General features: G+C 37.4%; 5 protein-coding genes across 5 annotated transcripts; 3 read left to right on the top strand and 2 right to left on the bottom strand.

Moving 5' to 3' along the window:
- The first annotated feature begins 51 nt into the window (after positions 1-51).
- On the top strand, positions 52-1,225 carry LOC149047322 (uncharacterized). Its single transcript, XM_089204296.1, has 2 exons — positions 52-295; positions 713-1,225. Exons 1-2 carry the CDS (start codon positions 115-117, stop codon positions 961-963), a joined length of 432 nt encoding a protein of 143 aa, XP_089060422.1. The 5' UTR covers positions 52-114; the 3' UTR covers positions 964-1,225.
- A 7,069-nt stretch (positions 1,226-8,294) lies between these two features.
- LOC113683572 (melanocortin receptor 5-like) lies at positions 8,295-11,042 on the top strand. The gene has a single exon (XM_027200827.2). The coding sequence runs from the start codon at positions 9,481-9,483 to the stop codon at positions 10,480-10,482; it is 1,002 nt and encodes a 333-aa protein (XP_027056628.2). The 5' UTR covers positions 8,295-9,480; the 3' UTR covers positions 10,483-11,042.
- On the bottom strand, positions 11,043-16,210 carry LOC113683573 (uncharacterized). Its single transcript, XM_089205655.1, has 10 exons — positions 16,131-16,210; positions 15,251-15,323; positions 14,663-14,742; positions 14,111-14,157; positions 13,742-13,812; positions 13,594-13,636; positions 12,980-13,045; positions 12,589-12,635; positions 11,811-11,998; positions 11,043-11,380 (listed from the first exon to the last, which is right to left on the bottom strand). The coding sequence occupies exons 1-9, from the start codon at positions 16,150-16,152 to the stop codon at positions 11,812-11,814; spliced, it is 636 nt and encodes a 211-aa protein (XP_089061781.1). The 5' UTR covers positions 16,153-16,210; the 3' UTR covers positions 11,043-11,380; position 11,811.
- A 34-nt stretch (positions 16,211-16,244) lies between these two features.
- Positions 16,245-20,993, top strand: LOC113683585 (matrilin-4). Its single transcript, XM_027200842.2, has 6 exons — positions 16,245-16,487; positions 17,091-17,124; positions 17,939-18,064; positions 18,557-18,796; positions 19,566-19,763; positions 20,372-20,993. Exons 1-6 carry the CDS (start codon positions 16,455-16,457, stop codon positions 20,623-20,625), a joined length of 885 nt encoding a protein of 294 aa, XP_027056643.2. The 5' UTR covers positions 16,245-16,454; the 3' UTR covers positions 20,626-20,993.
- A 193-nt stretch (positions 20,994-21,186) lies between these two features.
- LOC113683584 (uncharacterized) lies at positions 21,187-23,666 on the bottom strand. The gene is made up of 2 exons (XM_027200840.2): positions 23,323-23,666; positions 21,187-22,673 (listed from the first exon to the last, which is right to left on the bottom strand). Exons 1-2 carry the CDS (start codon positions 23,644-23,646, stop codon positions 21,249-21,251), a joined length of 1,749 nt encoding a protein of 582 aa, XP_027056641.2. The 5' UTR covers positions 23,647-23,666; the 3' UTR covers positions 21,187-21,248.
- Between the last annotated feature and the right edge of the window lie 1,989 nt (positions 23,667-25,655).

The following is a 25,655-nucleotide window of genomic DNA, read 5'->3' as shown; positions in this document are numbered from 1 at the left end:
CTAAGATTCAGCAGATTTAACTTTCTAAATTTCAATGTTGCAGACCAGAGGTATAACGAAACTATTACCTTGAGAATCCTAAATCCTACATACTCAACAAACGAGATTGATCTGATGAAGATGCTGAAGAGCGCAGATCTGGAAAGCCGTGGTTTCCAAAAAGAAGAATTTCGCAAAATGCTTTCCACTGGAAACACAAACTCCTCAGCCTACACGACCACACTCTACTATTTCAAGATGGTGAAGTGTTCAGGAGCGATGCAAATCGTCACGAAATTGGACAAGCTGTTTCCAGGTTGGTCGGTTAGGGCACTATTCTCGGCATATGATTTGTTTGATTTGAAATTTATTATCCAATTAAGAAGCATAGATAAACAGAAAAAAAATACACTTGAGAGTACATTTAAATTGTTTTCAGTAAACTTTTGGTTAGAGTCTTTTCAAAGAAATTCCACTTTGCTCTTTTCTTGCTTTCTTATCCTTTTCTTCTTTTTGGTTTTCGTCTCGTTTAACTTCCCTTGATTTGTTTTTGCTGCCGTAATTTTGTCTTTATTCAGTACGTCAGAGTTCAACAATTACGATTGTTGGTCGACTAAAAGACGGCAGAATTTAAGAGAAATTTTTTATCAAACTACTCAGTGTAGTCATGGCTACACTGAGTAGTTTTGGCTTCGAACTTTGCTAAATTTCTCTTATTTTTTATCTCCCACAGGAGCCTTTGGAGCTTCATTGAAAAGCAGCGTGTCTAGTGAGATTAAGAACAAAAAACTTGACACCATCAAAGATTGTAAAGCTGGTATTGAGTTTCACATAATGCCAGCCGAAAGCCACACTCCAAACAACAGTACTCGTCGCACTAAGCGAAGCTTAGGCTTTGCACGTTGTTGCTGCTGCGTTTGTGGGTTGGTGACACAGCCATTGGCGAAAGCACTTTCACGGAGGGCAATTACTGGATTTGATTAAAAGAAGTAATAGAAATCCAATCTTTATGGCCTTATTCTCCTTGCTCTTCGTGTTTTTTTCTAGTTTAGTTACGCAATTACCTGGAGAGTTATTCCGTTCCTGGTTCAGTTGCGTGTATGTCATTAATCAGAATTTTAACGCTCGGTTAAATCTAAATAATTGCATGGACACAGATTGAATTTTCGGCACCAATTTGGCGATCATTTTCCCATATGTTTTACTGTTTAGCCGTTAATTTATCTGACTTTAAAATAAACGCTCTCTTGAAAGCTCATTTTGAGTCTGTTGTTATTACGCATACGGCTTGCCTTAAGTGCTCCGGCTTTTACAAAATAGTAATTAAACTGAGTGGAGCGCAGTTTGTATAGGTAATCACATGATTTCGAGTGTAATTTGGGATAAATCGGCACCAGTAAATTTTAACAAGGCTGACCAAATTGCCCAAAAGAATGCAATTTGTAGTCTTCAATTTATAAGTGCATATTTATCCTAAATTTCACGGGAAAATTATGTGATTACTACTTAATAATGCATAAGCAAAAATCTGTCTCTGTTTCCCCCTTTAGTTGTTTTTATTCCTTGCCTTGACTCACTGGCTCGGCCGCCTGCCTTTGCTTTGTTGCCGGAATAGGCAGGCTTTTCCCTCAAGAACTTGCTTCAAGCTTTCTAACTCTCTATCACGAATAATGGGGCGTTTGTACTCTTTCTCTGTTAGGTATCGGTCGACAGCAGTAACCATAACACGAAAGCCATCGCGCTCGTATAAATCTTCTCCGTCTTTAGAACGAACTGTTTCGCAGCACTCCCCAATAACTTTTTTGGGGCCTCTGGTTCATACTTTCATGGCTGTTTTTTGATGCCCAAGACCTCCAGAATTTTAGCCAGTTGTTTCCGCCGGGTTGTGTCTTTTAGCTTTTACTTCCCTTTTCCGCCATTTTGTTTTGTTGTGCTTTCACGCCTTACCTATCAATCAATTTAATTTCAACTTTCTGCGCTCAATTCAACTTTTGCACTCAATAGCAACTTTGTGCACTGATTGGGATTAATCGACTTGTTCTTGGCTAATGAGCGTTCTGAAATCTTTGGAAGTATATTATTAGGTCTGACGAAATCATACGTGTGATTTCAAAATCGCACGAGCGCGCCGCGCAAGTTTGATTCGAATCTCAAGTATGATTTCGGACCAAAATTGCATGACACAAAGTTCAATCTCCATTTAATGAAATCTACTTTGAAACCGTGAAATGTACTCGCTCAAATACAGGTTATTTCCTTCGTACAAATATTTTATTGTTTTGGTATTGAGCTGGTTTGAAGAAAGGCAATTTGACTGGTTACTTTAAGCAGATTGGAAGGATCACTGGTCGTTTGGTTTAAGATCTCACATCTTAATTGAATAATTAATACATACAGTAAGGTAGCTACAAAAGGCCTTTAACAGTACTACAGTTTCATGACATCCAGATTGAAGCGATTTCTACTGCGTAGTTTATGTCTGTTCCTATAAGCCTATTAAAATACTAGAGAATCTTGTGTCGTACTCCTTTTGAATATGCGAGGTAACCATGCGTATTATTTGTTAGGAATTGTGACAATATAAAACTAGGAAGTTTCTTGGGCTGTGCATTGCACCGGATCATTACGTTTACTTTTTATAGTACGTACTGCATGCATTATATAGTTATATCAATCCTGCTGATAAACAAACGTCTGAAAAGCATTTATATATTGATAAGAAATTTGACCGAAAATGTCAGTTCCCCCTCCGGAATGAGTTTAACTCTTAAAGGCAGAAATAGAAAAAAAGTGAAAATATACGAAAGAAACTAAACTAGTGCCAGAGACAAGAAAAGCGAATTGGTCAAATCAAGTTCAGCAAGGTAAATAATGTCTTTTTCAATCACCAAATGAATGTAGACAACTGAAAGGTTCAAATGTGAGAAGGTATATTATAATATCATCTTCATTTCACTGCAGTCATGTTTTCCATAACAACTTTGAATTTCAGTTTTATCTAGAAGAAGCAGAACGAAGAAGTGTGCATAATCACATCCAACTCCTTTCTGATGTATTTGAGGTTTATGAAATAACGCTGAGAACTGATGATGACAATTTTAACTTCAACTAACCTGCTAAGAAACGCTGAAAAGGAACGGATTCGAAAGTGCGTCGTTATAGCACGCAACAATTTTACATCTAGAGAAGGGAGTCACTAAATTAAGTCTATCGATCGGGAAATTGATGAAAGAATTGCGTTGATATTTTCCATCTTGGGTTTATTTTCAGGTCAATTTGAAGGAATGACTGTCATCTATAAGACAGCTAAACGCAAATTAATTAAAATCTTACGATCCATCACTTTAAGTTAAAACTGTCGACAAAGCCAACGCTAATAGTTTCACAGATGAACGACGTTTCCAAAAATGATGCCATGTATCACTGTACCTCTCTTGGTTACGTTGCTGATTGTAGATAACGAGCAAAGTAAGAAGTATAACATTGTTTGGTTGTATGTAAAATGAAATAGGAGCCTTTCTTGTTGCAACAGAATGTCTTGAACGACTGGTAGATTTACATTAAAATAATAAGATAATTCACTCTTGATCTGTATTCATAAGAGCTAAGAGAATACATCTTGTGTTAGCTGATTCAGGTTTCGTTCTCGACATCTATCACGCGATAGAAATCTTAGGCTCATAATGTAATAGTTAAATCTAATCCGAGGTCGAGTATTGTGTAAGATATGACTGGCAATTAATAAACTTGTAACCGATGCATCTCGTGCAACAACAAAAAAGAAATCTGAAATGGTCGAAGATAGAAGTAACACAGATTGAAAATAATGATTTTTAAAACTTGAGGATCATTAGTAAACCGTAATACAGCATATTTATGCGTTTACATCAGAAAAGCACAGATTAATTCTTCAATACGCGCGTGGTATTAAGTTTTGATTTTATACTTAAGCTATATCTGTCCCCTATCTGCTTCTGACTTTTCAGATGTACTTTAATACCGAACTTCGTCAAATATCTATACTTTTTCAACAATGGAGTTACTACAATGAAAGGTTAGTAAACTCATTTATACTTCATGATCAGTCTGAGAACAGAACGGATATTGGTAGGTTTAGAAATAAACCTTACGGAATTCCTTTACGCTTTCGTCTCACCAAAGGTACCCGTAAAAGTATATTTTTTAGAATCGCTTCCAAAACGCTCGCATACAAAAATTAGTGACACTTGTTCAATGCATTGCAATAACGTGACCGTCCATATGTATTATTCAATGTCGTTATGCCTATGCATGTATGCTAATCACTATCAGTCAAGTGCACGTTGTATGCATTGACGAATGGAAGCTTTCCAAGCTCTTTTGGGCCTGGGAGAAAATAATAGCCATAACGAATGAGAATAGAGCAAATTTTGTTGTTGAGACAAGAAAGTACTTGTGTTCAGAAAAGAGGACATATCGAGGAAAAACTTTTCATATTTTGCTTTGTACACTTGCCAAGGGTAAACCTCCAAGAAAATATCTGGTTTAAGATCGACAGACTATGGGAAGAACACACAATTCTATATAAGTAAGCGAGCGCGTGCTTCCATTTGGATTGGAAGGCACGAGCTCTTGAGCGAGACAGATACCTCAAATTGGTCAGGACCGGACATGTGTCCGTTAGTTCAGCCAGAACAAACGCATTTTAGGTCGAACATATTGATAAGATTTTTAAAGCGATTTCCTCGCTTTCTCAACTTTTCCTTTGCATCTTACCACATAACGTTGGATCATATCGGATAAATTATTTACATATGTAAATATAAAAATTCCTGCAAAAATTCCTGCCCCCCCCCCCTCCATTTTTCACGATAAACATAATTCTTTCACCTTTTAAACTTTCTTCGGTTTACTTTCTTGATTTATCATTGCTAATGCTTTAATTTCGATCAGTTTTTTGTGAATTACCTCAGAAAAACACACACAACTTGATTGCTACTGTATCAAGACATTTACCTCAAAGTATCTTGTAGAACTGGCTTCAAGTTTGAGCCGGAGTTAGATATGACTCTGCAGTTAGATATGGCTCTTTATCAATAAAAAGCTTTGCTTTCATTTTCAAATTAAGCACTCTATCTAGGAAGAGTCATGTCTCGCCATTGTACATCCTCACTAGTTCATCTAATTCGAGCCCTCTGGCATGGCTTGGATGATACTACAATTGTGGGGTCATATTTTATATATTGATCATATTGTATATATATTGAATATACATATATATGTATATACATCTATGGAAAATATTATGAAATATAGACATCTTTGTTTTCTTCTCAAAAAGTGTCTTTTTTGGATGAGAAAACAAAAGATATATATATATTTCGTGTATATTTTCAAATTGTAAAGTTTCTGACAACTGCTATATACAGTTTTCAAATATATATGTGTTATTTGCCGGCTGGGAGGTCCGTGTGGTGAAAAACTGTGACCGAAGACAAGAATGGAAGAGTGACTGTGATGAAAAATAGGATTTATTCAGAGGACACCAAGTAGGATTTTTTTTTCAACTTTCAAGGCGCTTTTTCAGTTACTCAGCGCCCTATGACAAAAATCATAAGTCATTTGTAAAAGAAATAATGTGTCTTTCCGATGTTTGTACAACACTGCAAATATTATTGAACTTCCACAAAACAGACAAAAATAAAAAAGGGGCAAGATTGACAAAAAGTAAACTTTATGGAATTTTGATGCGCAAAATCCTTTTTCATGATGCGAAGATGATACCAAAGCTTAGCTTTTTTAAACATGTCCCTTTTTTGAGGCAATACGTTTTTTTTTCCTCGTGCAATTGAATGGTGACTTTGAATGTATGACTTAAAATTATGCCGAATCCCCTCTATCTGCCGTTTTTTATCACAGTTTTCAATCTTTCTTCAGACATAATAACACCTGTTTCCTATCACTGTAGGCCGTCGTAGCAGTGTGGCACGCTTCTGATGACGTAGTACCCATAACAAAAAAAATAGACATCTTTTTACTGCGTCTCCCACTTCAAATCATTCCGTAGTATCACATCATGAGTTTAGTTAATTGTCACTTTGTTTTAACCCAAAGTGTTTGATGACCTAACCATTTTAAATGCCACCATGGCAACAGCGAAAGTTCAGACTCTACAAGCTCGGTTTTTACCAACAGCGAACTATTTCTGTGAGCTTTATCATGGGGTCATAACAGCACGGAAAAGCGCTGGATTTTCCAGGAGAGCTATGTTATACATTAAAATTGTAACGTTGCATCATCCTTGCATGCTTTTCTTTTTTCGTTTTTGTAGCCTTTCAGTTTCTTTGGGGTTCTTCAATGGGGGAATGCCGCTTTTCAGAGGCCCACTTCTATCCAATCTCTACCCCCTGGACTTTTTTTTTTTTGTAATGGATGCCCACTCCCTCCAGTCAGAGAGGAGGCCCAGCTCCCTCCTCTTTACCAAGTAATGCTAACAGTGACCCTGCAAGAAGACCAACTCCCTTCTCGTCATCCAGTCATCGTCATCTCGTTTTAGAGTTTTTTCTTGTTAATTTAGGGGTCCATGAGGCTAAAAACTTTTAACTGAACACCTTGTCACCCACTTCCCCATTTTCAGCCACACAAAGTTGTTGTTGTCTTTATTTTAAGAGAAATATGGGGAAGTTGATTAATTATCTTATAACCCTCCCGGGCCCATTAATTTTCGTATCGCGCGTTAACAACAAATTGCTTCACATTTTTGTTCTTTCCAGAACCAATCGAGACCGCACTGTACTAAGCAGTCATCCCTTATTGAGCGGTCGCTTGTCTAAATCCCGGATTTGTTTCCGCTTCATAATCGTATTTTCACCTCTATTAAGCGGTCGTCTCTATAGAGCGGACGTCATCACCTTTGAGTGAGTCCCAACGGCATGTTTTTATTGTCCTCCACCTGTATTGAACGGCTACTTCAAAGTGAGTATAATTTTTCAAATAATTTTGATCCATGTTTTTCTCCCAAAATTAAAGTAAGTAGTATATTCAAGCGAGATTCTATGATCAATTATGTGGTCAATTATGGCATAAAGTTGCGTTGTTTATCGTTTTTATAATACCCTTAATCGAACATGTATTAAGCGGTCAACCTGTATTAATACCCCAGGTTCGATTGGGGTCTACAAAACGCGTTTGTTTTTCTTCCATGTAAAGCAATAAAGATGAAACTCTTGAGCTGACACATTCCGCTGGCTTTGCTCCTTTTATACGGAAATAATAGAAGGGCAAATATCGACGTAGGCAAGGGTTATCACGTGATACCTCTCCGGTGAATTTTTACCACGTGACGTAAAGTAGCCTTAGATGGATTATAATGGGGTGGATTATAATAAGCGATGCCTAACTGGGAAAGAGGGAAGATGCTCGATTATTCGTGACAGAAAGTTTACAAGCTCCTAGCAAGTTCATGCGGGAAAACCCCGATTACTCCGGTAACAACTCAAAGGTAAGCGGCCAAACAAGTGAGCCATGACATTAAATACAACACTACAAAGAGGAAAACAGACACGCTACAAACGCTTAATATTTTTTTCATGGTAACTTGAAATAAAAATACTCGTAGCTGTGATTAGAAGTATGGTCTTGAAAAGGAGGCTACCTTATAGGCCAAACGTGCGCATGCACACGCAGGTCAATCAGTTCCCAGACCGTTCAGTTTTAAAAACAATGCGTGTAACATGAAACAAAATTTTTCCTTTTTTTATCACAACTATTCTTTACTCTTATCTCTTTAGGCCTGTTCACGTACTGCACACGAAATAAACAATGTTCCCGTCTGACTAATTCAAGTAAGGCCATCGATCACAAAAAAAAGGTTTGTATTGCAAAATAGATGGCTTTAATAGAAAGAACATGATGGAGTTTATTAGATCCCAAATCTTACCACGCTCCCATTGAAATTTGCCTGGAAAAATTCTTTCCCAAATCTTCAATATCAATAAGCGAAATATAATCCCTACAACATTTCCTCGTACAAGAGTAAACCTGCACTCAAAAATCACCAAAAGGGCTTCCACTCCATTTTTGCTTCAATTGCTGTAAGACTGTTATCCGTGATAAATGATTACAGATTTTGTAGGTCAAGGAAGGTTTCATCCCATTGGTAATCAAGGATTCATTCTTTTTTTCGAAAAATTAACCGATGATTTAAAAGTTTTGTGGGAAGGAAAAGAAACGAAAAACATTTACGACGAGAACAGCTGCGTTCAAATTACTTGGCAGCTCTCATCACCATTAAAATGAACTGAAGGGTAAGGACATATAGACTAAAGTAGTTTTTGCAAGTTGAATTCGTTTTTAATCACATCAACATCTATCATTTCTTAGCGCTATGTTATTCTAGAAATTTAATGCTGCAAATGCAAGATAAGCTAATGACAGTAAGAGCGTGAACTCGCTTACGTAACGATTCGTGCGTCTTAAGCCAGATTTGTCTTTTTTTTTAAAGAACAACAACACCCTTAAGGCTCACGTCGAACTAAATTTGTGGCTGAACAACCCAAAAACGTGAATTTAAGCGTCACGAGGACTATTTCCGACTTAAAACGTACTTTTCGCTATCTGAGACGTCAGATATCAATTAAAGTTTGACGGAAATTTTCGTCAGTCGGAAACGTCTTTTCTTAAACTACAAATACTCACCAGGTATTCGAGTTCGAAAAGCAAATTTCCAGAGTACTCGCGGACAGAAAACGTTTGTTAATTAAGGGAAGGATATTAAAAATTTTAGTTTGATTTCATCTTAAAAGTTTCTAATTGGAGCAAGGAAGGTTAAGGAGCTAGCATCACGTTCGCGAATAATTAATTTTTTAGTTCAATTTGTCGAAGCTGACGAAATTCAATAGCTGTGAAGTTCTCCTATTCACCAAGTCACCCTCCTCTAGACGACATTGAATGAACAAGTTTTGCTGCACGTTTTCGAACAAAGATAGATTTATATCAAGATACCCTTTTGAATGTACTAGCGGTGAAAGTTACCAGAATGCATTCATATTAATTACCATTATCAACATCGTAAAGGAATAGTTAATCTGAAATTTCTTACAAGCGCCAAAGTGTCAATTTCAACATAAGTGACTGCATTTGAAGTTTTAGATGTTTATGAAAGCGTCTTTTAAGAGACGTGAAATTTAGGATCACAATTCTTAGACAAATCATCCCTTAGAAATGCGTTCTTTCTGTTTTAAGCCCACGAGATAGGGTACCTCCGGGGCAGAAATCCCGCTTTTATTAATTGAGATATCAGGATATGGATCTGATTCTGCATTGGCGGCTAAAAAAAAAAACCTCTTATAACGGAAACGCAATATCAAGATATACTCTATTTTTTTTACTTTAAGGACTAAGTAAACATCCCGCTGAGGACAAGGAAAACAGTTCTCATGAAACTCGCACGTCTGGTAACAAATTTAATAACTTAAAAAGTTGTGAAGTTTAAGCTTGAAGCTTTTGAGTAGCTCGTCGACCATGTTCGCGACGGAAGGCCAAGACAAATGTATGACGGTTCCTCCACCAACCTCATTGTCTTCTTTCACTGCCGCTATATCTGCACTCTTGGCAGTCGTGACTGTTCCTTGCAACGTTTTGGTGTGTCTTGTCATTCTTAAATGTCCACCCCAGTTTAAAAACTTGCGTACACCATTCACATATTTCATCGTCAACCTCGCCATGACCGACGTTCTTGTCGGAATAACAACAGAACCTATGTCAGTGGTGTATCACCTCATGGAAGCTCGAGCTCTTTCTTCAACAAGTTTTGTCAGGTTACTGCATTTGCTGTACTTTTTGCCTTGCACTGTCTCCGTTCTAAGCATCATGGCGCTTACCTTCGAGCGATTCTTCGCGATCGCAAAACCCTTAAAATACAGACGAAATGTGAACCATTTCAGAGTATTCGTGGTTTCGGGAATGATATGGATTTTATCGCCCGTGTTTGTAAGTCCTTATTTCGCAATGGGCTATCGCACCTTTTCGTTTCTATTTGCCAACGTCGTGATTTTGGTCACTCTGTGCTCTCTCCTTTACGCTTATTTCAAAATTATCAAGACTATCCAAAGCAGGAAAAAACTCCGGCAAGAAACACTTCGAGGATTCTGCTTTGCGAATCAGAAAGCAACATTATTCGAGGAAAAATTGACTTCCACGTTTACTTGCATTCTGATCCTATTCACTATCTGCTACGCGACACCTTGCCTTCTAATATACATCATGAATTTATGTACAAACTGCTCATGCGAGGCAATCCACTGGTTGAGGGACACATCATTTCTCTGCGTCATCTGCAATTCTGCCATCAACCCATTCCTGTACGCATGGCGTCTTCCCAGTTTCCGCAAAGGGCTGAGGTTTATGATGCTTGGAATCAGTAGAAAATCTTCGCTACCTAAGAACAGCACACTGAATGGCGCTTTCAACAATAGAGCATCAAGCCTCACTTTTCATTACGAGCCTTCAAGATCGCCACATTAGTGGGCGGAATTAGACCTTACTCCAAAATGGCGCCCGGAATTGATTATTATTCAAATCATGAGAAAAAACGTCCTCAATGCAAAGAACATACGCAACAACAATAAAATAACACTGAAAATCTGAAGATAGTGCATCTAGCATTATCATATTTGTTCGTTAATTTAAAGCAGGTTATTTAAAAGCCTGTTCAGAGACAGCTTTCCCCCAATGTGCCTTCCGGAGCCATACAGGAAACGGTGGACACTTACAACACGTACGCACGGTTAAAAACAACTAGGACAAGGCAGTGCAAACTCACGTAATTCTACAGCCTTAACAAAACAATGCGGGATGGGATATAAAATTCCTCTCGTCATCGATAAAAAAAATAATAAATAAAGTGATCAGAAACCATCTTTCATTAGTATCAGATCCGTAGTTTTAAAAAAAATTTTGTAGCTTCAATTTCCCTGCCTTTTCGTCACATTCTCTCCTTAGAGCAACCAAGGGTAACCCAACTGAAGAAAAAATACAGAGCCATCCGTCTTAAAACGATTCAAATAAAGCACCAATCATACAAATAAGCTTTAATATCATTTACTTTCACTTTTCTCCGAGGATTGAAACACCATACATTGAATTCCTAGTTCTGAACAATTCTACCTGTCAAACAAAGGGGAACATCTAGACTTTCCTATTTCAGTTAGACAGTCATTTCGATCTCGTTACCTCTTGCACAGTATCCGTGATATGGAAATTAGGGCAGGAAATGATTGCAATACTTGTGAAATCAGAAATTTCAATGTCAAAGCCTGTAAATTGCGAGCGACAAGCGCTTTTACATTATATGTACAGTAAAAAAAGGAATTTTAAACCAACAATCACACAGCAAAGGATCAAAACGGGAAACAGCGAAAACCTGAAGCAGAATAAAAATAAAAAATAAGAATGAATGTAAATAACATACGATTGGAACAAATTTTGATTGAAAAGCGGAAAGCAATTTTGAATTGATTACGGGAAATCATTAGAGGGTTCACTGGCTTTGAATTTTATTATTATTCAATCGATGACAAGTGCCTCTCTTGACCCTTTCACACCTAAAAGTGACTAGCGTCTAATTTCTCCTAACAGTATAGTAGTTGAATCACACACTAAGGTCACGAGAATAAAGGAAATGATCACCAATTAAAGAAACTCTTCATTCTTTGACAAATTCTCTTAGTCAACACCTTCGCAAATGTATAGAGAACACTGAGGAGAATATGCATACTGATGATATGGTTTAAAGGGGTTTAAAAAGGGAAGCTTTTCGGGCATCTAACAGAAATATCTTATTATGTACTAACCTTATTTGCGGTACCACATTCTGATAGGCTCACTGCGGCGAATCTTCTTTTGCAGCTGTAACACTCCATACAGCAGAGCCTCTGCTGTGGGAGGACAGCCTGGGACGTAAATATCTACTGGAACTATCCTGTCACAGCCACGGACAACCGAGTAGGAATAGTGATAGTAACCTCCGCCATTTGCACAGCTGTTCAGATGCGAAAGCAAAAGCAGATATCATCAAAATGGAGACATCAAAAGTTTAACGCGTGTAAGACAGAGAAGCTTATCAGGGTTTCTGTGACAAGAAATGCCTTTAAGTAAGAGTTCTGCTTCTCTCCTTGGATGTGACGTAAGTCCATCATAGGTTACGAGTATGCCATTTAGACTCCTTAATAGAAACGGTGATCTAACAGTTAGTGTACTGGATCTAGCTGCCGTGTCATTGTATGAGACACTGTACTGTCACAGTACCTCTTCCCAACCATATCTAGTGGGTGATGGTGATCCGTCTGGGAAGCCAATAAAAATGCTGAAGAAAGGCGGGGGGGGGGGGGGAGGGAGAGAGGGAGAGAGAGAGGAAAGGCTGAGCATAGCCTGCAAAGGACTGGCCTCCCATACACAGGATGGACTAAGCTCAACAAAGAATCTTGAACAAGAACACAAAACAATGACCCTGCCAGGGCTAAAATCTGGCCCTCTCAACTCCTCGTTAATATTGCCGTTTTAATGACCCACCAGAAAATTATACAGTAACACAAAAACCATTCACACCACAAGAAAAATGTCACCTCATACCTTCCCATTGAGATAACCCAGCGAGGCTCAGGCATCTGGTCATAGACCTGAAACAAGGATCAAGTAGTGGGTGAATATGAAGTGGCTTAGAAACATCTACAGAGAATCAATTTCTTGAAGTTTCACTATAACAAAGCCTGACTAATCCAACACTTCTACTGTTCTACAGTAATTGGCACAGTAATCAGTTGTGCAAATTACTTGTCTGAGTTTGTAACAACTACCATGCAACTGTCACTTAGATTTTGAAAAGTGTATACATTTTATGTGTATGCACGTATTCTTAAAGATTCTAAATGAAAAAAAGTCAAACCAAGAATATTACATATCTACCATACAAATACTTCAAAAAAATTTTTTCACCACCATGGACCATTGCATCTACAAGTACCTTTCTCAGAGCAGGAGCCATTTTATTTGTCAGAGTTCCAGCCACAATCATCACGTCCGCTTGACGCTGCCCAAAGCAACAGTTTAGAGAATGGTAAGCATGATATAAAAATGTACATTGATAAGCTACATGTACAGCTGTAGATCACTCTAAGGTGTCTCAGTAATACCCAACTATTTTCATTTATCAATTGCCCTACATTAACAAAAAAAAATTGCAGCAACACAGCCTTTAACTTAAATTCCAGCCACAAAGTAAAAGAGATTGTTTCCAAGAACTGCTAAGGGTTGAAAAATGTACATAAATTTACACTTGGCCCATATGTGATGTACATGTAGTTCTGATGAGTATTCTTTGGTTGTGCCTTCCAAAGTGTTGACTGAGTTTCTATCAAGTTTTTCACCACTCTGAAGTCATACTATGACATATTAACAAAATGGTAATTTGAATAACCTAACGCAAATACCATCTACATGTATTTCATATCTTAAAAAATAACAGTCAACAATGCATGGCAGAAGTTGTAACATGTGTCAATTAAAACAAAGTGTTCAGTGTAGACAACTATTAAAATGGTAGCACATGATATCAATGATTGTTGTATGTATACTTACAGGGCTTGCTCTGAACACAACACCAAACCTATCCATGTCATACCTAAAGAAAAGTACAAACAGGTCTCAGAGTCAATTATCACTACTACTACTACTACTGTCTTTATCAAAAGGTAAATAATATAAAACACAATCTTCTTTTTTATACCTGGGTGCAGCAAAATGCATCATTTCCACAGCACAACAGGCAAGACCAAATGTCATTGGCCACAAGGAGCCCTGAAAGCAAAAGAAAGGATATTAACACAATGCAATATCAAAAGCAAAGTGTATATACATGTAGCTGTTAGAAAACAAATCCAAAGCTGTAAGTTGCTGTACAGTCTATAGTACTATATCTATGCATCAACTACAAAATATCAAACTACAATGGTGGTGTAGCCATAATTATACATACTAAAATTTTCTGTTACATTGATACCGATAAACACCTTAAGACAGCAAAAAGATAAAGAAACATATTCTTATCACTGTGTTCACAACATGCATTTGTACAAATCTTTTCACTCAGTCTTACCCTGCGAGCCCAGTTCACTATATCATCAATTGTGGCTAGGACAAATTCTGCAGAAAGGTTATAGTGGAGCAAAAAAAAGAAGTTATTAAGCAACTCGTTTAAAGCTTTCCTTGTAATGATCAGGACACAAGGTTTCTGGTCTTGTGTTGATTCTGGTACCAAATCTACTTACATTTAGTGGCTATAACAGTCACAAAACTTGTGTTTTAACCCTTTAACTCCTAGATCAAATTTGTGTTTCTTCTTACTGTCAACCATAAAATTCTTATAATGTTGGTTCAGAGAATTCAGTATTGGATCAACTTATTATCCTCAAATTGATATTTTTCTTTATTCTCATCACTTATCTGGTTGATATTGTATTGATATTGTGAGGAGAAATTTTGATTCAGTCACTCATGGGAGTTAAAGGGTTAAACATTTGGCTCATTTTCATTGAACCAAATGTTGGAAAAGGAACGAAAAGTTTCTTAGAAATGATAAATTTTGATAAAGCTAAACAAGAAAACATGTTAATTTCACCACACTTTAAGTAATATACACTGTAATTACCTGCAGCATTGTCAATTTTTCCTTTAGGCTTAGCAGAAAAGCCTGTGGTTATACTCTGGTTTTTGTTTGCAGCTATAAGCCTAGAGAAAAATGTGAAAAAAAAAATTTAAAGAAAGTCCAAACCAAAACATCTACAGATGTCACCTACCTCTATACTGAGATTTTATAAGATCTTTGCATCCAACTAAGTTTTAAATATTTCAAAGGAAAGAGAAACACTTGCAATTTTGAAAATTTACAAGAGAGAGCAAATGTTTAGACCAATAAAAAGTACAGTCCTCCTCAAAAATCTCCACACAAAATACAACAGTTGTCATTCCATACTCTCCCAGTATCTAAATAATTCTTTAGATACAATGTATCTGCCAAACATTTTGCACTGTTTTACTACTTAAGTTTCCAGTAGAAACTTATGAAAACTTTCAGTAAATGACCACTGATAACATGGCTATCACAAGTTTTTTCCACCTGAGGTAAGACTCTTGGAAAAAACAGGCAACAGAACATTTTGTGCACCATTTTGTATAAGGGGCACTTTTAGTCTGTTCTGTCAATGAAATTTCTAGGTATCTTTTAGATATCACTAACCCCTGAGGTCCTGCCCTCCAAAGCATTACACTGTTGAAGAATCCATGACTTAGAGCAGGCAAACCATTGTGACCTGACAAAAAAAACACGAGTCAAAGAGACAGATACAAATGTTGCAAAGTTACATATTTTCCCTCAGAAATGGATAGTGTTAAGATAATACTGAGATATTCTAATGGTAACACTTTTTTTTAACATGAAGATATGTGCATAAATGAAGACTTCTGGCTATGAAGAGTACTAACTGTCTGCTTATATAATTACTCTACTAAGACATATAGACTTATACAACTGATATTTCAACAGTGAAAGAACAATAATACACACGTTCCTGAAAACAATCTGGTTTCCTTTGTGCTTTAAACCCCTTAAAATTCAAGATTGAAAGGTTCATTTTCCAAAAATTTCAATCAGTACCATCCCACACCAGCTACCTCTAGGATGGCATGTAGAGCACTTTTTACAGTGTATAATTCAAAAGTCAAGTGCCTTCATCTAATGAACAGTACGCGTTTTATACAAGTAGACATAAAGTCACCATCAAATTTAGATAATTAAAATTATACCCATACAATAAATAGATAACAAAAATACATACAACTATGCTCCTAAAAGAAAATAAATCACCCAGCATGTGTACCTATAACCCGCGCATCTTCTGAGTACAGCAATCAATATGAATGCTATACGTAATCACGGCTGGCCGTTTACGTTAAAAATCAGACGACGTCAAATAATTCGTCAAAATGCCATATTAACCGCTCAAAATGAAACAAAAAAGGGTGGGAAAATAACTAAGCGTTTTAAAAATATAATCATGTAAGAATTAGAGCCAAAATCTGTCAGTTTTTTAAGCAAACAACCAACAAAAACAACAAACCTCTAGACAAGGTGACCGCCATCTTGATTCACATTGCATAACAGCCTCGACTCCAGGAAACTGCTTGAGGGGCTAACTTGATACGTCATAGAGAGCTAAATGAACTGTCGCATGTGAAATTGATAGGTGCCCATTTGCGAGGACAAACATAGAATTTTTAATTCACACCTTTTAAAGGGCCTTTCTTGGTTTCCTTGGTTCGAGACAGCTGTATTGCGCTGGAATGATCCGGCACAAAGGCTAACCACTAATGTGTTTATTTAATTTTGCAAGAAACTCGTCAACATTGATATATTCGTTGAAAAGCAAGAACGAGAACCAAACATGATCGTGAAAAAGGCAGTCTTCCTTTTGCAGGTCAGTACAGAGAGAAGCAATTGAATTTTTCTTTAACACAATTAGTGAAGGGAAAAATCATGGTACTTACTCAAGCTGATGATTGATGAAAATGCAAACTGATTGTCAATATTTTCTCCCTTTTTGCTCTGCTTCAAGTTGAAGCCAAAGCAGTGTGACTAATGCTCAGAGTCGCGTAATGTCGAGTACTGTCTAAACATCTTTTTCTATCGAAAACTATCATGGCTTTTTTTTAAAGAAAATTAAGAATGGTTTCGGACCAGAATAAGTATTGGGAGACCTAGTTTAGAGTTAAGTGCGGGGATCAATCCACTGACCAACGGACAGTTATGAACATCGTTTATTATAATCACTGAGGAAGCCGCCTGCCTTCTCGCCGGGCGGTAAACAGTGTTTTTAAATGTACTGTGTGGTAAGAAGAGAACATTTATTACTGAACTGTATTTAGTTACTGCACTGCAGAACACTGGTCAAACAAACTAATCCATCGAATTTAATAAATTTTTTTGTGGCTCTCTCATCCCCGATTTCAGCTAGGGCAGAATGTTAAAATACGGAAAAACTGCGTGAATAAGCTAATTTTGTCTTCCCCTTCTCTTGCAGCTGCAGGTGTCATTTCTAACCACACATGCTGCAGGTGGGATGAATCAGTTTATTCTTGAACTTATTCAGAATCAGCTTGCTTATCAGCTCATCGTTTTAAAAGCATTTTTCTTCCGTACGCATCACGTTCCCTCGCTAAGGAACCTAAAAATTTGCATGAGAGGACAACGCGGAGGAAGTCTAAAAACTTCCGTCTACTCTTTGGAACTTGTCGGAAATAGATAATCATGCGCCATTATTTGTTTTATCAAAAAATTTTTTTAGTTCAAGGTTAAAATAAAGTTTACCAAATAACGCCAATTAATACATAAGAATTTACAAACTTTCCCTACTAGAAATGTTATGTAAGAGATCCGAGCTGCCCGCAGACAAATTGTGGCTATATTCTAATCAGACAAGACAGACAATAAATAATATAAAAAAATAATTGTTGTAGCCTACAATGAAACGGTTTCATTAATTATTTGTCCATATTCTTCCTTCTTATCCATGGTATTCAACTTTTCGTGTGTCAATTACGGCAACGTAAAATAGAGCCGAGTTTGTACAGGGTCGCACCTAAAAAGTATCGTTAAAAAAAATGACTCATATCTCCATGAACTTTGCAACATATGTCTCTAGAACTTTCTACCTCCGGGTTTCGTCCTGAAGCCCCGATCTGTCAATTGCTCCTAGAGTAAGGCAGGTGTCCAAAATTCACAGCTTAATTAATTTTTTTCTTTTTTTTCCCCTATGGAAATAGAAATAATGGCAAAGATTGTAAAGCTGCCGTTGTTGCAGCAGCTACTACTGTTGCTGTTGTCGTCGTTTTAGCTGGAAATTTTATCTTACATTTTTGTTTCACTCAGTTTGCCCTTTTGCAATGGATGTGGCGTTCCTTCTTGACTCATCTGGCAGCATTGGACAAAACAATTACTTGGACATGAAAAGATTTATCAACGAAGTCATTGATCATTTTCAAATATCTCCGAAAGGTAAGCAAATATTATTTCAGCTAGTTATTTCAAAACTTTATTTAAACTGTTTAGGACCTCGCCAGTCTGGTCATTGCATTGTTGACCTGACCTCGACCTGCTACGACTCCACAACGAAAAAGATAGCTCATAGTCTCATGGGCCAATTGCCTCCTCGCCTTAATCCCCCCTAGGCGCCTCTCGAGAAGATTAGGGCGAGAAGACTATTTAGACTATATAGTACTGAGATATTAGGGCCACGCCATGGTTTGTGAATTGTAGAGAAAAATGCAGTAAAAGAGTTTAATGTCTTTTGGGATTTGTGTAAATCTTAATCATCCTCTACATTCGTCTTTCCGCTTTGGTTTATCAATACTTCATCTGTGTTTCTTTACCATCTAACTAACTGTTTTTTCTTTTTTTCAAGCTTCTTTCATTATGTAATTAATTTTTAACACCTTTTTAGAAAAGCAACAAAGTCCTAAATATATTTCTTCCTTCTTTAATCATCAGACACACATGTGGGTGTGGTTAGTTTTAGTACCCAGGCGCAAACAGAGATAAGATTCACATCCAAGCAAACTGCAGATGCAATAAAACCATCTGTTCTTAACATTACCTATCAAAACGGCCTTACATACATTGACCGTGGCCTCAACAAAACCCATATGGATTTGTTCTCTGCTCAGGGTGGAATGAGGACGAATGTGCCACACATTCTATTAGTGATTACTGATGGAAAGAGCAACAGTGGTGAGAAAATAAATAAGCAAGAGAATTATGTTATTCGTTTTGCAACGAATGATGGGCAGAATGAAAATGTGTGAGTCCCACCAAGAGACTAGAATCTCGTGGTCCCACATGAGAAATCCACTATGAACTTCAAAACCACTGTTGCACCCATGTTCTACTACTGAGCTAAGGAAACTCGTTGGTCAGTTGGGCCATTACCAAGGGGCCATTCATTAAAAATCAAGCTTATTCGAGTATCTGGATTTTGGTGGGATCACATGCTTTTACAATACGATACGATTCGATAAATTTATTTATACACGATATTTTCATCAGTCAATTAAGATACCAGACTATCTTCCTGACTACAATAACATTAATAAAAATCTTTCAAAAATAAAAACTGCTTTTCGTGAAGGCCAAAGGGGGGTCAGTCGTAACCAATAGAGTATAAAGGGGGACGTCGACAGTAAAAAGTTGACTGCCAATTGACTGCCATGAGTGGGCATCATTAGAATGTTACAAAGCCTTATAAGGATCTGGAAAACGCTGGGCTCCCCTCCCCTCCCCTCCCCCTAAGTTATTTGCCCCACGCTTGTGACAATACGAACAACATATTTGTCCATTCGACAACTGCTATCAGAATTTACCATCTTCCTCATTCAGTGCACAGCCAAGAACAATTACTTATAGATAAACTAGTATCGCTATTTGAGATAAACTAGTATCGCTATATATAACGTATTTCATGATTAGTTTTGTTTATATTCATTCGCAATGTTTTTCCCAGCTGAGCGGACAAGACAACAAGCTCAATACCTAAAGGACGACGGAATAGTGATCTTTGCATTGGGAATTGGCTCCGGGATCGAAATGACCGAATTAAAAGCTATGGTTTCTATGGAGCCATACGTGTTTCTCTTCTCCTCAGTAAGGCAAATGTTACCCTCGGATAAGGCTTCAGACATTGCATTGGCTCTTTGTGCAGGTCAGTCACCCCTCCCCGTCCCTAAATCCTCATTCCTGATGGTGAAGATATACGTTATATTCTCTATTTTCCTTTTGAACCAAGTCAAATTTACCGCCTAATTGAAATAATTGAGTGGATTGTTACGCAATCGATAGCAAAAACTTTTGACATTCAGAGGAGCGCAAAAGATGAATTTTTTTTTTTTGAGAGCGTCCATCGAAAAATTGGCTGGTAGTGTATCCATACATGGAAAAACAAGGGAGAGTAATTAAGGTGAAAAAGAATTTCCTTTGCCAATACCCAGACAAAATGTATTTAGACTGCTTCTTCTCATTCTAAAATGTTTGCGTGGAAAAGTATGATTACGAAAAGTTGCGAATTGTCGTACGAGTTCTGAGATGAATGAAAGACTCTGAGTCCCTAACGCGGAATTACCCATAATCCTTTGTTTATTGACGAGGTACTCGAGTAATTGCCACCTGAGGGCAAATGACGAAGTTACGGAGACCTTGGTTGACGGGTGCTCATGACAGATTAATTATACATTTCATCAATAAAGAAAACTAAGTAAATCATTACGTTTTCTCCTTTCACTCAAATTGTATTTCTGCTGTTTTACCTTCAAGCTGCCAGAACCTCGAACGCAATCATCCACCCGGTGATCACGCAACATTCACTCCTTCAGCATACTATAGTGTCACGCGTGACAGCAGACGATCTGGAATGCGCGTTCATGTGCATTAAACACAGCTTGTGTTACTCGTTTAATTTCCACGCACCAACTCGCCTTTGTGAGCTCAGTAACGCGAGAAAGGCTGATCATCTTAAAGACTTTGTTTACGATCACAGTTCTGTCTACAACGAATTGATATTTGTGTAAAATTACGTAACCATGATAACACCACTTAAAATTATTTCTAACTAGTGTAAGATAAAAAAAGGTAAAAGTCGACGCTCAAACCAAGAGGGCCATCCGGCTGGAGCTTACCCGAGTTTCTGTAGCATGAAGCGACTGGGGGCATTACCAATCCCCCTTATCCCGGATGGGATGCGCACCTATTAAGTAAATAATGTAAATGATCTTCATGTGCCTAATGTCAGGGAAAACTGTGTGACTGGTTCACTTATTAACATACTGCCCTACTGGCATCATTTTAAAGACAATTTTAATTATGTGCTTTGGTTGATGCAAAAAATGTACTTTTGACATAAAGTTAAGTCACAACAGTAAATAAACGGCCCAGGAAATGAAAATTTTTTTTCATTTATTTTATTCTACTTAACCACACTAAGCTTATAAGTTTCTTTTAGTACGTGAAACCGGAGAAACTCTGAAGTAACATTATCCTATTTGCATTCTTGGGGTCTACTTGGTATTCAAACTCAAGAAGGTGCCGTTATCGAAAAGTGTTCGTAACACTAAATTACAACGCAATCCAAGTGCATTCAAAAACGTTTAATTAGCGCACAAACAAGCTTTGGAAAAGCTAAGATAAAAGTTTGTTAATTATCATTGAAACACACGTCTCTGGGTTGAAGATAAACATCCAGTTTTGCCAAACCATCGACAGAATATTCAATTTCACTCCCGAGACCAGTTTCATTTGACTCAGTTTTGGGGACGTCATCTTCGCTATTTAATGAGTGTAACGGTGTTCTCACGCAACGCCGCTGTCCTTTTAAACTATCCGCACTGTTCCCATATAAATTGTTCCCATTTTCGTCGAGAGACCTCGGCGCTCTTCGTGGATCACCCGTAGAACACCTTCGACCGCATTTTTCTCGATTGTTTGGGTCTTTATTTAAGACACATTGGGATAGCCCAATAGATTCATCGAATCTTTCGCTTTGCCCATGTTCATGCTTCTGCCGACCACTAGAAAATAATTGTTTCTCCCTGCTTAGATTTTCAAAAGAAGATTTAGAGGTGATTTGACCATCACGCTGTCTATTAAAAGCTTTGTCTGAACCTATAAAATTTGGTAAATTGTGATGGCCATTTACCAAAATGACTCCTCTCGACAGAAGCGCTGTATCTACCGTGTGTGGTCTGCGATTTAGTGAGACCCCTAGCTTTTTCCTTGCTGGAAAATTTGGTTTCTTCAGTTCCTCAAGTGGATTAATAGGAGGAAACTGCTTTATTGGAAGAACAATAGAAAACTTTAATTTAGAATTCTGCGTTCTCTCAACTCCAACGGGCCTCGGGGCTTGAAAACCTCCTTCAGGAACGCGCTTGTCGTTATCGTGATGTGTAATCTGTCCACAAGAGCACATTAGGGCGTGGGAAATGTTAGAGTTAGGCTTTTCATTATTTCTCCTGTTATAAGACTCATCATGGGAGAGTTTCTCTTTCAGTTGAACTTCAATTTCACTCAATACCTGGGAAGACTTTTCTGACGACAGATCATGCGCTTCCCTCTGGGTTAATAAAACTTCTGAGGATGTTCTGTGTTTTTGTACAAGCGGAGTATTCCGTCTCACTTTACCAGGAGGGGCCGATTTTGATTTATCCACATATCTTCGGACATAGAATGGAGTGAAATCGTCATCCTCGCTCTTCTGAGCGTCACTTGACAGGAAATTTGAAGCCCATGTCCTGCAAACAAATCCTTTATGGATTTTTTTCTTTTCTTGTTTATATTTTGTATTGCCGTCGTTGTTTGGTTTGTTATGAATCTGCTTTGCTTCCTGTTGTCTGTGTAGTTCATGTGAATGAGTCTTTGATCGTAAAGTTCCAGTGCTCTGGATTCTCTCGTTGTGTTTCCTGATCCAGTTGTTTGCCTCTCGGAGACGCATTTGTTTTCGTAGATCCTCGCTTGTGAGTCTGCGCTGTGTTTTTTGATTAGCTGGACACTGACAGTCTCCGCAGGAGGCGTGGTTAACTATGATCGGCCGAATATAGATGTTGTTACTGTAACCCTTCCATCCCTGGAGAAAGAAAAAATAAGAGAGTGTTTTTCCAAGCTAAGCAAACGCGTGATCTGGGACACAAAATATTCAAAGTCAAGATTATACTAGTTGTCCACTCAGACATTATGCGATGTGTTCAGGATTCGTTCATCATTTCCTCATGTGGTTTTATTCAGGATTTTGTTTTTTCACACGAGTATTCAAAAACTGAGCTTAGCTTTGCTCAGTTCAGTCAATAGCAAATGAAGCAGAATTTTACAAATCTTCTATCCTTATTGACTCGTCCAAATGTAAATAATCTGTTTCTGCCCCATTATTGTTTTGTTTCGACGCTCTTCAAATCTTCACTTACAAAACGTCTCTACAATCAGTGAGGCAAATCCAAAGATAATTTTGAGTTATATCAAATCGTTTTGCGTGAAGTAATTTGCGATGATCAATTCTCTGAAGCAACATTTTATTATTGTATTAATGGCTTATGTGTTAATGTTATCCGTATCTTTTGGCGTATTGTACAGGACGTTTCAAACGAATTTTTCGCTCATCTACCGACCAAATTGTGCTTGAATGAAAATTTCGCGCCTCGGCCGAAGTCGATAATGCTTGCTGAATTGGAATGCCTTCAAAGGTTTCTTTTTAAATATTTTAATTTTTTTTTCGTGCTTACTTTCAACACTTCTTGTTTTTCAGTTGTATCCCCTTCGCTTTTAGCATTATCTGCGTCCAGATACAACGGAATAGGTGTAACAGGCGGGTTGACGGGCAGGCTAGGTTCCTCACCCGCGGAGTGCTTACACTCATCTCCATTCGTGTGGGGGTCCCGTAAGATAGGCTTGTCCTTATCGCAGGCCCGGTTCAAGTTGCCTTGTCTATCTTCGACGCCTTGCTCTTGTGGCTTGAAAGTTACTGACACCTTGATGGGATCTTGTTCTTCAAGATCATCAAAATGACTCCCCTGGTCTTCTTCTGTCATTTTCAATTCAGCTAGCATTTGAACAATGAAGATTACAAGTCAAGCCCCTTTTTTCAGGTGAAGCAACAAAATCAGTTCATCATTTCAATAAAATATAGATAAACTTCGCATTTTCTTGAAGAAGATTAGAAGAATGAAACATAAATTTAGCAAGATTAACCGATGGCCGTGAAAAACTAGAATCATTTCATGAATAAATTAGATGTGCAGAACAACAACAATCATTTATAGTAATCAAAACAGATGGAATACGGTGCAACAGTTAAGCCAGCCAAAGGTAACGAAACAGCCTATCACCCACACTGAGTATAAATTTTCTCTATAGAGTCCATTATACAACCATAAATTATACAACCATAAAAGATATATTTCCTCGTTTAACAAGTATCGAGAGATTCTATCGAGATTTCTTATAAAAATAATATTTTTTAAGCAAATGAAGATCATCGCAGTGTATACTCAACTTAAGCAGTTGAGAAATAAGGCCTGAAAAAAATTCAGGCCTGTTCGATTCCCGTTCAGGCCTGAATTTTTTTCAGGCCTTATTTCTCAACTGCTTAAGTTGAGTATACACTGCGATGATCTTCATTTGCTTAAAATGTATTTTCCGCAGTACAAATATATGACTTTCATGTATTCTTATCACAAAAATAATATTAATATCAAAATGATAGCATATATAATGAAATACCTGAATTAAGACAGCTTGCGACAACGTGATCTCTCTCTCTCTCTAAAGATTAGAAATACAGTAATTTAGAGAGAAATGCACATGAATATATGAGTCAGCCTTTTAAATTGATATCATACAGTTATGAGACAGCGATAGACGCCAAATTTTTATCGTCTCCATTCTTCGCATTAGCAATTTTGTGGTTGATTTCAAAAGAAGAATCAGTCAGATATAAAATGCGAAATCGTCTGGATGCTTCTGTTCTAAAAAAAAATGCAATGAAGTTGATGTTCCTGTATAGAACTTCGTGATTTATCATATGTATACATACGCAGTCATCGTTGATCTGACCTCCGCTTAAACAATTTTGACTTCCTGCCTTAGAAAAAAACCATGTTTGTTCTACACTAAAATATTATTATTATAGGAGTGAAGTGTCCGATAAACATTATCATAATGGATAATGAATTTTCGCACAGAAGTAAGAGCTTTTCCTCGGAATGATGTTAATTCAGACACATTAAACTTGAAGCACGATGATGAAGAACGCCATTGTCTATGTAAACATATAAATAATATCCGGATAGAAGTTGTTTACTGGCAACTCTTTCTCAATTAACCCCCTTAAACGTAAGCCGCACCATACTCAGTAGAAGCCGTGCATACTATAATCCACTAAATGACTGTCTTCCTTTTCTAACAGACTTTTAATTTTCTTCAAACCAAACCTGACAAACATTTGTTTAAAAAAGTTGCATATTCTATTGCATCACAACTTACCTGACAACGGCGTTTGGACGTAGAATTCAAATATTCCCTTTCCTACTTCATTTTACATAGGATTCTCAATTTTAGGTAATGCCCATTGAGATACACACTAAAACGGTTTAACCTTTTTTATCAATATGTTGAATATTTCTTGAAGCATCTACTTTGAAGTGTACAATGTTAAAACAAGCACAAACAACTTCACTGTTACTTGACATTTCACTACCCCAGTGCGGTCTCTATTTACAATTAAGCATCGTATTCTCAAACAAATGTCAAGTTCTTTGATATGGTAATAACGTAATCAATGGCTGTTTCATAATTTTAAGAAGTTAATTAATCATTTCACGTTCCTATTGGCTGGGTTCGTTTCAAGCAAACACAATGAATAAAGAGTTTTAAGTACTTCTCTAAGCCACTTGTTTGAGAAAGAGAAATATGTAAATAACTGTCATTCTAAATTGTTAAGTGCGTAATAAGCTTGAAGCATTGGATAAAACTGAGAGGAAGACGATGGTAAGTCAAGCTCTATGAGAGGGATCTGAATTTATCTCAACGTTTTTGTTATGACGGGATTCGGTTCTTT

This window comes from Pocillopora damicornis, chromosome 4 (assembly GCF_964200805.1).
Source record: "Pocillopora damicornis chromosome 4, jaPocDami1.2, whole genome shotgun sequence".
Lineage (NCBI taxonomy): Eukaryota > Metazoa > Cnidaria > Anthozoa > Scleractinia > Pocilloporidae > Pocillopora > Pocillopora damicornis.
Note: the sequence above shows the minus strand (reverse complement) of the source record. Positions and strands in the feature narration are given on the sequence as shown.